The sequence below is a fragment of the Platalea leucorodia genome (assembly GCF_965183815.1).
Source record: "Platalea leucorodia genome assembly, chromosome: 1".
Classification (NCBI taxonomy): domain Eukaryota; kingdom Metazoa; phylum Chordata; class Aves; order Pelecaniformes; family Threskiornithidae; genus Platalea; species Platalea leucorodia.
The window spans coordinates 20,608,564-20,622,280 of record NC_138823.1 but is presented as its reverse complement, the minus strand read 5'-3'; the positions used below and the strand labels follow the sequence as shown (position 1 = coordinate 20,622,280).

General features: G+C 38.9%; 1 protein-coding gene across 1 annotated transcript in view; it reads right to left on the bottom strand.

The window, feature by feature from the left end:
• Nucleotides 1-4,278, bottom strand: part of ANGPT1 (angiopoietin 1) — a gene marked incomplete at its 5' end in the record, with an annotated part of 165,798 nt that extends 161,520 nt beyond the window's left edge. Inside the window, one exon of the mRNA XM_082306712.1 lies at nt 3,982-4,278. Within this exon, the coding sequence (XP_082162838.1) occupies nt 3,982-4,278 (297 nt within the window). The remainder of the gene's footprint in view (nt 1-3,981) is intronic.
• Nucleotides 4,279-13,717: the final 9,439 nt, after the last annotated feature.

The following is a 13,717-nucleotide window of genomic DNA, read 5'->3' as shown; positions in this document are numbered from 1 at the left end:
ATATTAATATAAATTTGCCTCATAGGGTATTCTGACAGCTCTTTAGAGCTGCCCTCTTCAGGGCAGGCTGTCACACTTTCACACAGCTTCACAGCAAGAGTGACATGGAAAGAATTTTCCCATCTTCAGCAAACCAGATAAAATCCAAGGCCAAATCCAGCCGCTTCACACATTATTACTATCTCATTGCAGTGCAAGGTGCTGCTGGTAAAGACACCAGTGTTTCCAAAAGCCGGTTTCTTCTATACAATGACTGGTCCATCTAAAAACCTAGATTCCTTACACATTTAAAACCCAAGTGAGCTCTTGTGATGTTACTTCTGCAAAATAAGGAAGTCAAGAGAGAGCACAGAGAATGCCATAGGCAATTTATCAAAACCATGGTAAGAATAAACTTTAAAGTAGACTATCAAATGGCTACAGACACCCTCCAAAAAATTACGCATAATTTCTTTCTTTAATGACTGAATACAGCTCATCATTTTATACTTCTTCTCTTATAGCTGGTGATAGCACAGGTACTTTGAAGAGAAAGGAGAGTGAATTGAAGCTTTATTTGTTTTATGTGTAGTGGTACCATCAATATTTGCAGAGAAAAGGGAAAAAAAAAAAAAAAGTTTGGATACTGGCTGACCTGAACAATTGCAATTCACTTTCAACTGAAATTTGTACGTCTGTGTTAGCTTCTTATGATATACTAATATTAAGCATTCATTTTAAACTTTTATGGTATTCTGCCTAGGTAATGATCAGAAAAAATGAAAGAGTGGATCATGTAAAACTCACTTATTACTGTAAAAACAATTATTAATACTGTATGGACTGAGGGATAAGTATATGAAACACTCATCTGTATAGCTATCCTGACTGTATACTGAGTCTATTGATACTGTAAGTTCAGCAAGCTAACAGAAAGTTCCCAAGCAAGACATGATGATAACATTTCATGTAACTCCTCTTTGGCAATACTTAGACACTGTAATTAAATACCAAACAGTATCACGTGGGCCAGTCACTGCAAGAAAGAAAATGTGATGAACTGTTTGTTTTGAACTATTAGTATAAACATATTGCAGAAATGAAACCCAAGCTTAAACAATGGGGAAAGTTAGCCGGTATTAAAATAAACAGTTCTAGGAAAATCTCTAAAAATGTTTACCAAGTCATCTTCTTCCGAGTAGTTTCTGCGCAGAGGGTTTTGCCATGTCCTGGTTTGCCAACCAGTCCCAGTTACGCTGACTATAGATATGCAAATGCTAATGGACAAGGCTGGGACTTAATTGCCTGTAACTGGCTCCCCAAGCAGGCACATTTTATCTACAGTCAATCTTGTAGGTCATCAAAGAAGGACTTTTGGTTTTAAACATAAAAAAATTGCTTTTTTTAAATAAAAGAATACTTGTTTTGCTTCTAGAAATCTTCTAGTTTAGATATCAAGGAAAAAAAAAATTAAATTAAAATACTACAGAGTTAAGCAAACCATGATTCTTACAAACTTTCTTAACAAATACTCTTTCAATATTGCTGGCTAGCATTTGTGCTGAGAAAATAATTCATCCTGCCAAACATTGCCTATGTACAACTTTAATGAAAGTTATATATATTACCTGATGTAATAAACATAAATCCTTTATGCAGATCAGAATATATCTCAAATTCTTAAACATTATTTCTTATTAGAACTATTCACTTTCAGTCATAGACCTATAACCATTAACTACTCTTTACTTTGTTCACAGCAGGTGCATTGTAAAACGCTCTTTAGTGTAGCAGCAGTCATATCTGATATTAAATATCTAGGGGGAAAAATAAATGCAGAGTATAAAAATGAGATGCGAGAGATCTACATAATATATTCATTACACTTAAGCATTATGCTTGTTTTGAAAGAAAATGAATTATGGCTGAGATGCTTTGTAACGGCAACAGCAACAAAGCAAATTCAGTATTCAGAGATGCTATAATGGAGCTGCATCAGCCTCATTTGTTCAGACTGAGCCGTACTCCATCACACGGAGAAACGGGTCCTTTCATTCCAGGGAAAACTGACACATGGGGATACGTGCACAATCCCAGTTTTATGTAAACCCCTGGGAGCAGAGGGTTGGGGGCTGGGAAGGAAAGGAGGGGGATGGTTCTGCCCATAGCCAGTTCTACAATTACTGCAGAAGAAAACAGTCCTCAAATATAAACCGCTTTCATTGGGCTTCCTACCTGTTTAATCACTTCCCTCCAAAGTGTGAGAGGACTAACCCTAACTCAGACTTTCACACTCCAGAGACTCATATTTCTTCATGTTCAGTTCACAGTGAAACAGTGATCTTAGTTCAGTCTCTAGTGGACAAACACAGAATAAGTAAAGTCTTATAAGCATGATTCAGCAGGCAATTTGCTCAAGTAAAATCATGTGTGCATAAACACAGATAACACCTTTCCTCTTTTTAGTGCTTGCCTCAGCCTCCCAAGGTACAGTAAAATAATTTCTTAAGAAATGCTTTCCTCTACAAAAGACATCCCCTCTTTTCCAACCTTATATTCCCCAAAGCAGATCAAGATATTAAAAAATGAGGAAAGTAATCTAAAAAAAATGCTTGGTTATATTTTGTTTTATAGTCACATATTTACTGGACAGAGTCTTTTCTCTCTTGCTAGAGCCAGATATGCAAAGAGCACAATTAATTTACCAAGAGATCAGGAAATCCTCTCTAAAGATTTTAGTATCGTTAGGGGGATGGGGACGGCTGTATATGCTTTTCAACATATTTCTGTCGTGTATGCTGCCTCGATGAAACAAAACTTGTAAATGAGATAGATAGGTAATAGTAACTATGCTAATACAAAATTTTAGCCCACCTAGTAGAGTCTTCACTAGATTTTTATTGATGTTCATTCTTAGTATGAACTTGTGTTAGAGTTAAATCATGTATCTCTCAAACACATACATACAGCAGCCTTCTTGTGCCATCTTACATGACTAGTTGTGTCACTCAATTGCTCAATTTTCTAAGTTTTGCCAGGTCAAAATGTCAGTGTGAGAATGGGAATATTACAAATAACTATATACAAAGACTGTTAGTTTATTTATTTTTACTGGTCAGCTATCCCAAGGCATTTTCATTACCAAGGCATGGACAAGATCCTGCAAGGTATGTAATTTTACACAAGTGAGTAATCCTGTTAAGGTGAATGGGACTGCTCATATGATTGAAATTATTCACGTATTTAAATCTTTTCAGGCCCAATCTTCAGCTCATACATAAAATACTGAAAAGTTCATTAGAATTTTAGAGTTATTGCACAGATTCTTAAAAATAATTAGTTCTGCTAAGTTACTGCAACACCTTCAGACCCATTTTTCCCTCTCTATGAAGGAATGCACATATACACACACAAATTAAAACAGGCTGTTTCAAGTCCAGTGTAATCTACACAGTTAAAAAGTTTTACTGCAGTGTTTTAGGAGTGTGAATGCCTGTATACTTTCTTCTTTCTTTCCAGCAATTAGCTGTATAGAATAGTATTACAGGATCTATTTACGGAGGAACAATGTTATTCTTAACCCAGTGCCTTTAAATGCTGATTTTTTTAAATGCTCCCTTTTGCTGTCAGAGTAGCAGGTATCCTGCATGGCATCTGATCTGAAGCTGTGAACTATAAGTAGAGTTTATAGGAATGCTTAGTAAGTTCTGTCATTAGAGTCTCTGGAGGATTTTTGTGTTCTCTGGCTCACAAACATCCATGGTCTCTTGAGATAAAGCTTTAAGAAGTTGCATCTTTCAGTAACGTGAAGAAAATTCTGCTCCCAAGAGCAATGTCACTAAGAAGGGTGCACTCTGGCTGAAACATTTCTCCCTTACACAGCCATGAACTAGATCGATCCTTATTACCTCAGTTCTCATAGAAACTAATGAAAACTTTGAACACCATAAGCATCACCAAAAAAAATCCGTTTAGTGAGAAATGAAAAAAAGAAACACTTACTTTTTGCAGCCACTGAGTGTAATTTTCCATCACATGTTCCAGATGTTGCAGTTTCTGGGAAGAGAAATCCTGTTCCACGTGAGGAGCATCTCTCTGAAGAGCATTTGTGTTGTACTGGTCTGTCGTACTTTCACGACAGTTTCCGTCCTGTTCTGGCAGAATGAAAGTATAGGTGCACTGCCCATGCTGAATCCGGTTAAATCTTCTCCCACTGGCTTCTGGACCCCGACGCTGGTTATTACAGCCTATATGAGCAAGAATCGCTGCCAGGAAAGCAAAGGAAAGGAAAACTGACATGTTATTATTACTTTCCTTCCCTACTTTAAGAAAAACTTTTTCTTCCTCTTTCTTTAAATTTGTTCTTAATTTCCCTTAAAGTCTTTGGAAGAAGGACTGGAGAAGCGCACTTTAGTAACCAAGCTTGGATAAACTGTTATTTTCTAAATTTCACTATGAGGATAGCTTCCTTAGTTAAAATTGGGAATATTTATTGCATAGTAGTTAAGATTTATTGTTTCCTCTCTGTTACAGTCCAGCATGTAGCCTGCTTTAGTCAGCTGCATATGCATATCCCAGTCTCTTTCCCCTACACTATCTGCTGCAGAACTGCTATTTTCTCTCAGACTTCAGTGAGTTTTATTAAGGTTGCACTTTCAAGCCAAGCTGGAAGCAAGCAGCCTTTCACAAGATGACTTGACAGGAATGCGTGTATGAGTGCGCCCCTATGCTAAGGATGGCTGATGGCTCGGTACAGAGGGATCATCTTACAAACTGGCTGGATGCGTGACCTCAATCATGCATGGCTTTCCAGCCCCTATTGCGTACAACTGCTAAGGGCTTTTGACGAATGCACGTAAGTTTAATAAGTAAGGCAGTCCACCTTAATACACTTCATATGTTCACACTGACCTATTAAAATGTAGATAAAGTGTAGAAGTTTGTTGTAATCCCTCTGTAAATATACAAAGCACTGAAATTAAAAATACTTTCAGTTCTGCGCTGCTCCGTATCTATTAAAGAATTCTAAGTCAGGCGAATGACACTTCTGGGAAAAAAGTTACGTTTAACCCTCACATGCTTTAGCTACTTTTCTAAGACAATCGTGTTTCTTTAGCAGAGTTTGCAGAGAGTTTTTTTACAACATATAAGGAAATTAAGGCTGCCAAATAGTAACAGGAAACGGCAGTTCAGAAGGATAATAATTTTCTATGTCTGGCATCTAAAATAAGGTAACTAATTATAAAACAGTGAGGGATGGTGGCTGAACTATTCCAGATTATCTTCTGTACTACTGTGTAGTTATCATATGCAAAACAATTCTCCCAATTTGCAAGTCTGCATGGGTTATACAGGCACCTCTCATTATATGTAGAAACTTTCTCAGGGACAACTTCCTTAGAAAAAGATTGGGGTAACTATTTAAGAAACTATCTTATACTTAAATAATGCCTTTGGTATTTGCTAGAGACAAATCAAAAATGCACAGATTAGAAACAGGATTGGAATATTCCTGAAATTCAGAGGAATATGGATCTGAGTTCCTGCTCTAATATTTGTTGTTGTTACATAAATATCAGCCAACGCCTGTGCAGACCACTTTGCACAATTTTTCCCATGAAAGTAAGTAGTCTTCTAAATAGCAATAGCACATCACTAAAAAAACAACCTGCAAGGTTTTTACCCACAAAGAAACGTACCTGCAAGAATACTGAGTGCAAGCACCTTCAGTGCTCATGCAATTGCCACCTGTATCACAACTACAATTTCATTCTAAAGGAACTGCCTGGAATATTTAGCCAGGTATCTGACCCACTCCTGAGGAAGCTATTCCTACTCAAAACTGGGGGTGGAGGTTTTTCATCTTGCGTCTGGAAAGAAACTACACGATTAAGAAATATCCCCTACAATAATATATAGAAAAGAGAATGTCTCATCTTGCTTTAAAATGTTTGTATGCCCAATATATAGAGAGAAAAAAAGGAAAGACTGCAAAGCAAAAAGCAATGCATCAATGTTACTGTTGCTTTTAGCAAAATCAGAATATCTTTCCACCTCTGAACTGTTTAGCCCACCTTTGCACTCTGTTTTTTTCTTTTTCTGCCTCTGAAAATGAACTTCTTATAGCTTGCTTTCTTGCTTTCATATAGCATTCCTCATAATTCTCCACCATCACCAGAACAAGTTCTGCTGTGGTTTATTACCCTGTCTTTGCAATTATTGTGAAATGTAATTGCAAGATACTTGCTCACGTAAGATCAGAGAGCTTCAGTCATGAAGAAGACTGTAGGATCAGACACTGAGCTGAAGGGTTAGCATAAAAACAGCTATTCCCTGTGAGTCAAAGCAAAAATACCAGAGCACAAACATGGTAACAATATATGCTTATTTTAAAAGTAAAAAGAGAACTTTATGAAAGGGCCTCAGAGCAGCTAAAAGGGGGATAGCAAAGGTGGGTGTACAAAGGCTTCCTAGATTTTTAGTTCATATTTTAAAATGCTTTTGTTTACACAAATGCCTCATTCACTTTCTGCAGAGTATTTATCAGACTTATTCTCACGCAAACATAGAAAAGTGAGATTGTAAACTTAAAATTGATGTTTTTCAGATGAGAAAGGACTTCACAGAAGAGCACACTCACTTTATTGCTATTGCATGGCCCTTTCCCACTGGCTAAAGGTGACTTCTCCTTCCCCTTCTGTCCCCCTCTTCCTGAGGGCTGTAAGGACCTTCCAGGAGCACACAGAGTTATCAGACATGTTTAGCATTTGCTCATGTGTCTCCAGCTTAGTTCCCTGCCACAACATCTGCCTCTCAAAGCCAGATTCATCCCTGACCCCAGGCTCCAAACTGATGGGTCACAGGCAGTACATAGTGGTCAGGTGCCACAGTGGGGAGATGTGGCAGAGCCATGCAGCAGCCAGAGCATCTCCCACCAGCACACTGCACTAAAGGTATCCTTACTAGAGAGAATGAAGTCCCCGCACTCACTCAGTGACCACGTACTGCCACATCTGTGCTGTGGGAGTAGCGCACCTGAGACATCTTGTGTGCCGACCACGTGGGGTCTCATGCAGAGGCAAGGAAGGGATAGCAGGAGCCTGGGAGAAGCCCAGGAGCCATTCTGTCGCTCCCAGTTTGCAGCCTTTCTAACCCAAGGGAAGACAGAGAAAGGGACTCATGAATTGTGCTGGGATGCCCTTAAATCTTTGCAAGGACCCAGAGTGACAGCTGAAATGCAGCAGCTCTGTCAGCTACACTGAAACTCAGCAAGCTTTGCGGCTGCCCTTGCTGATACCAGAGCCTGAGCTAGCCACCAGGGTCCCCCAAACACATAGCGAAGTCATTTTGAAAAGGACACTGGACCAGCCAGGCCAGGTTCAGTTTACACTCTTCCCTGGTACAGTCATGGTCCCATGCATAGACAGGCAGAAGGGCAACAACAAATACAGAAAAAAAGTTTGTTTCCAGATCCACAGACACTTAATTCCACAGTGCAATTTTCTAAGAAAATCCATTTTATCTAAGGAAAACAGTTTCAGAAATAAGAGGAGTTTTTATTTTCTAAAATTCCCTATTCCCATTAAGGTATTTGCTTTTTTGTTTCCAAAAACAAACCAACCAAGCAACCAAACAAAATATCTTGCCCCAAGAGTTTCAATGGTTTGGTGTCTTCTACCCAATTTGATAAATGTACAGTTTATTATCAGAGTATCACATGATCTATGTGACCTGTCCTAGCTTTTTAAGACCTGAAAATTTCAGTGAGATGAGGAAAAAATAGTTCTCAAAGTTCAGTCAAAGTCACTGTGGGTATTTCTGCAGGATCTTACATTATATACTACAGATATAAGCTAAATGATTTGTCCAGGATTGCACAGAAAATCAGGGGCTCAGCCAGAAACTGAGTAGGGGCATGGATGTGTTTAAGACTCTTTATTTTCCTAAGACCACTTCCTCCAACACAATGACTAGTTTCATATTGCCTGAACTCTTCCTTCTGTGTAACAGAGAAGGGATGGATCCAGAGGCTTCCTTCCCAGACCATGCAAAGTCTCATATATATTGTTTACTTAGTAGCTATACAAAATTCTGTACCTCATTATGTAATCAATCCCACAAGGCAAAATAAATGGGAATTCAATATCCAGATAAAAGTTACATTCACATGATATCAGTTCCCAGATATCTAGCATTAAAATAATTTAATGGTTTCTGTCAGAGATCATATGCATGCTCGGAGTTCAAATACAAATTCTAGGAAACCAAAATCTGTTTCTGTTTCTTTACATTTCTGCTGCAATATGTGTTATTGCTGCAGATGAGTTGCAATCATGTTGCATCATGTCACACACTGTAACTGGAGTTACTCCACCTCAACTTCCTCAGTGTATAAGGGAAGTCACTGCAGAATGGCACCTAAGTGTAGGTATAAGAAGCAAACTTTTATCTCTAGGTAAACCAATGCTATACAGTAGGACACAAAATGTTTATTCTTAATGTAGCACATTCCAAAGAACCTCATTCTAAATATATAAATTCAGATGAATGAAATGGGATCCGAAGTCCCATAAGTCTGACTTGTTATGTGCTAAAGTTTCTCCAGTGACTTCAGTGAGATGGTCCCAATTTACCATACTGCTGAGACCAGAATGGGATGCAGGATATTTGCCTGACCCTACAGAATCCAGACAGTATTGAGAGCAGATGATGGGGAAGACTCACTTACCATGCAATAACACTTTTTCCTACTACCTGTATGCTTACTCTCCTGGGAACAAGTAAGTAGTCATCTCAAATAAATTACTCCTCAGGACTGAAGTTTGTATATTTACACGTGCATATTTAAGGCATGATCCCATGTAGTGCTGCTTGCCAGTTCCTTCCTTCAAAGGAATACAACGATGGACACTGAGTCATGCTGCAGCCCAGCCTGGCTCTCCCAGCATTTGATTTCACACCTGGGAACAAGTAAACAGCTGGGAACATTAACAGAGTGGTAAAAAACAACAGCTCTTAAAAGAACATGGTGGTTTTCCACAGAAACATCTGAGCTACTGGTTATGTCGCATGATCTGTCTCACACAGAGGCTGTGAGGCTTCCCAGGGCAAAAGCTTTATCAGACTCTTTCCAAATGTGTCAGCAGCTAAGAGAGCTAGGTATTTTCTGAAAACTTATTTTCGTGCTCTTGGGAACATGGGAAAATCAAGTCGTTCCTATATGCAGAACAAATCTTTGAGCTTACACATGTAGAGAAAAAGCATGTAGACTAATTCAGTTAAGTTTGCTCTCATTCACTGGGGAAGGAGGCAATGTTCCCAGCACTCTCTTGTTAGCTGTCTAGGGTAACTTTTGTCCTTAACTTCCACACTTTCAGGATACTCAAGGCATTTTCAAAGAACAACTTCCAACCCTATCAAACAGGAGTGATGCACAGTAAGTGAACGTGGTGGGCATGATATTTCTGTTTGAAAATAACAAAAATAGATGTCCTAGCCTAAAATGGCTTTTGAGAGGACCAACAACAGTGATTTTCCACTGTAACTCCTAGACAAAAGCACTTGCCACATTTAAGAGAAAGATATTTCATATGGCTACAAGCCTTTCAGCCATATCTTGTGAATGTGCCTTCGGTTGCAAATTACACTGAAAACGGAATTTTGTGGAAATGATTTATCAGCAATGTTGTTTGGTTGAACAGTTTACTTATTCTGTGGACTGTCCCCGGGTCTTATTCCTCACCAGGGAAAGGTACAGAAGAGAAACAACAACCCATTGGTGTGTTACCTTTAGTTTCTGAATTAATATAACATGTAGCCCCAAGTACTGTGCAATATGTGCATCTGTTCTTGAGGTCATGAAGGCAGGAACCATGATAGTATGATTCACCTGGGAAAGAAAAAATTGCAGTCCCCCAGTCAAGTGTAAATAACAAAGGTTATCCTAAATACTGGTAAAAGTTGAATATCTAACAACAAAAAAAATCAAAGTTTCTTCAGACTCTATGAGTTAGCAACTTAAGATCTCTCCTTTGGAGTCTTAGGGGTTAAGTGTTGCAAGGCTATGGCCTTCTTACCTAATGGAAATGAAAATCCTGAATCTGGTGCTTAAAATCCCTATTCATGAGGAGCATTAGATATATAATGGTTAGAGACACAAAAGCCAACATGTTGGTGACAGGATCCCTTATGCTATCTGTAGAAGGAATATGAGACCTACAGATTATTCCTGAGCACCCTGCTCCAGTGAGCTCGATCTTTCTGTCCCCATCAGAAAGTCTTTTCTTCACAGGCCTCTCTGTAGCTTTGCTCAGATGCAATAGAGTGGGAAGTGATGCCACGGCCAAGGATGGTCAGAGCATTCGGAGGTGAGTCCCAGGTTTAAATCCTTCTGTTGTCTGATTTGGAGAGAGATAGGAATCAGACTCTTTTCTTTTTGAGCATATATATTAATGGCAAGTCATGAATGAGCCTTCTGATTTCTTCTGCTGGTTCAGCCACGTCAGCCACATTCTCCATCTACCTGAATGACATCCTAATCAACCAACTGCAAAGGTCAATCTTGGCTGCTCTCTGACCTAATTAAAAATTAGAATGTAAAACATTCTCCTTCATTTTCTCTACATAGAAAAGGACATAAATCCAGATCCATTCTCAGTATTTATATCCTTCAAGAACTCAAGTATCTGGCTAAAGTATACATAGCAAGAATATAGCATTTACAAGGTATCACTGTCCTACTTCCTTAGAGGTAGAGACTTTGTTCTAATGACAACTGATTTTCCTAACAAACTTTTTTTTTTTTTCATAAAGTAGACTTAACTAAAATAATCCAGAGGAAATAAACTTTAGTGGATATAATGCTGTGGTAGAAGCTAAGGACATCAACTTTTTCTCTTGAGTTCCTGTGGTGTTCTAATCAACTTCTTTCTACCTTTTTAAAAACACTTGCAAATCAAATGGTCTGGGAAAAATGTCCTGGAAAAGGTTTAATCCATACAACAATGGACAAAGAGGAAAATGCTACATAGACTGCACCAATTCTCCATTTTACAAGCTTCTGTAAAGAATCTGGCATTATCACTTTTCTAGAACAATCATAACACATTTCAGTCAAAAGAACGATGATACCCCTCCTTCAACTGTACAAGCTAATAGTTAATTATGTGGGTGAAACACCTAGCTTTTAATGTAGCTTTAAACTGGGAAAACATGGGATTAAGGGCTTGAAATGCTATTCTTGTTTAAGTTCACCTTCAAAAACACAGCTTAATTGCTTTAGATGTCTGGTTAAAAGGAGAATGTGGTAAAGGCAATGATGTTTCTGAAATGTATTTCATTCCAAATGAGAAATGAACTAAAGTTCCAAGAGTGAGCAATCTCAATATTGCAGCTTTTTGAATTCTCACCCTTGCTATATTTTTCATGAATGGGCACACTCAATTCCATGAGTATCCTCAATGTCCGTCCAACTTAGCTTAACTTTTTGGCCAGAGTTCTACTCTAGCAGGAGCAGGAGCAGCCAACAGTAATGATATTACACAGCACAAGCAGTCCAGTCTTTCAGCATTCAAGATCACTTCCCTAGTACTTGTTCTGGAGAGGGTAAATAGTAAGAAAGGAAGCAGAGAGGAGAACATGAACGTTATAGCTATTTTTGACATTGACCAATACCAAGAGTTATAGCATAAGCAACCTAGTTTGGAAGCTAGAGAATCCCTGACTGAATGCAAATACTTTAACAAAATGCAATAAATCAAACAAAACCAAAAATACTGGCACATTCTTCTAGAACCTCAGGAAAAACAACATAAAATTACATTTCAATTCAAACAGCAGGAAATACAAGCTCAACATGACTATGTGAACATATGATAGGTCTGATGGAGTCCAGCTTTTGCCAAAAAAATCCTTAAAATCTTACTTGTTTTCTCTGAAAGAGTGTTTTTGAGTTTTAAATATGCTGAGTCAGAATTTCAAGGGCTTTCTCCAGCAGTACTAAATAGATTATATATCTTTATAACTACATGTATTTTCAGGAATTAAGTCAAATACTAATTCAATACTTTGACAGCAAGACTAGCGTATTGGACTTCAGTCTACCTAAAACCTTGCAGTCTCTAGGACCATGGCAGCTTCCTTACACTCGGTCTATTTATTAATTCATTCCCAGCAGCTATTATGTTCTGGGTGACAGATAGGGCAGAGAAAAAGGCAGGAATCAGCCACCAGGGGTCTGAGGTATCAGAGGTAAATAAACAGCAGTGTAGCCATCGAAAGGGAGAGGCACAGAAAGACAGTCTGGAATTAAGAACTATTTCTTATTTAAGAAGGTGGTTTATAAATAAAATATCTCTTTTATTTTTACAGTGTACTTTGCTTCCCACACCTATTATTTATTTTTGCAAGCAGCTGCTGTTTCACATTCCACATATGGGTACGAGGCAGAGGCTTGGCTTTCTGTGCTCCATTCTGGCAGCGTCCCCATAATACCAAAATTCATGGTTAACTAATTAGAAACCTCTTTCAACTGGTCATAATTATTTTAAGAGGCCAGTTAGCTTCTTCCCAACTGTACGTGTCACTTTTAATTAGGAAACAAAAAGTCAGACAACACAAATAAATAGCGGTGAGCCAAGAGGCTAACTATGGTTTGCGAGCAGCGTCCTGTGGCATCGCAGCAGCAAGGCACACCAGCTGTGCTGTGCTAAATAGCCTCACTACATCCATGTGTCTCACTTCTTCGATGAAGTATAGGACGCACTCATCCTATACTTAGCAAGCTGTCATAATTTTATATGGGAGAAACATTTATCACAATTTGGCCCTGATTAATTGACCTGCTAGAACCAAGTCATTAATAGTAGTCAGAGACAGTATTTTCCAACCAAGCTGGAAAATAGAGATAGGAATCCACATCCTGGGGACTAGGGTATGCTTAGTACTGAGGCTCAGGCCCTGTGCGACGTAGCTATAACTAGCCCCATAGCTCAGACGTCTCCATGTTGCACTGCAATCGCAGTAAAGGCATACTACTTTCCCTTTGGAAATCACCTCTAGCATGTTTGTACAACCTGCTCTGGCACAGATGCCCAAAGAGGCGTGTAAAAATCACTTCAGTGGAGTTGTGGACACTGCCAGGTTGCGGTTCCCTGCAGACAGCAGGCATAGCCACATTGTCTGAGATAGGCACCTATCGCAGGCAGCCAGAATATAGATCTCAGGCTTCTGACCACACTGAAGATCTCAAAATGCCTAATCACCAAGCACTAAAAATGGAGGTAACTAATGGGCTTACAAATATCTTTGGTTTCCTCTAATGCCAGTGGTCATATAAATACTGTATCCACTGAATCCAAACAACATGTCTATAAGTGTAATGAGTTTTGCAACCGATTCTTCAGCCACTTCTGTGAACATAGTGCAGCGCAGGACCTGTGACACCCCGGCAATACTTCTTCCAAGCATGGTGTTGTATCCCATGGAACACCAGTGCTGAATTATGAACACCAGAGCCTGGACTGTGTCCTCGGAAGCACATGTGCTCAGGCACCGGGTCACTGGAGCACCAGTAGCCTGAGCGCTTCATTTCCGAATGTAAATAGAACAGAAAAAGCTCTGAAGTACAATATTTAAAAATGAACATTTTCTTCTCTGTATATACTAGCTACTGTACATCTCACATACATTAACCCAAGGTGCTCAAATGACCCAGTGCCTCTAATAAAGTGTAACTCAA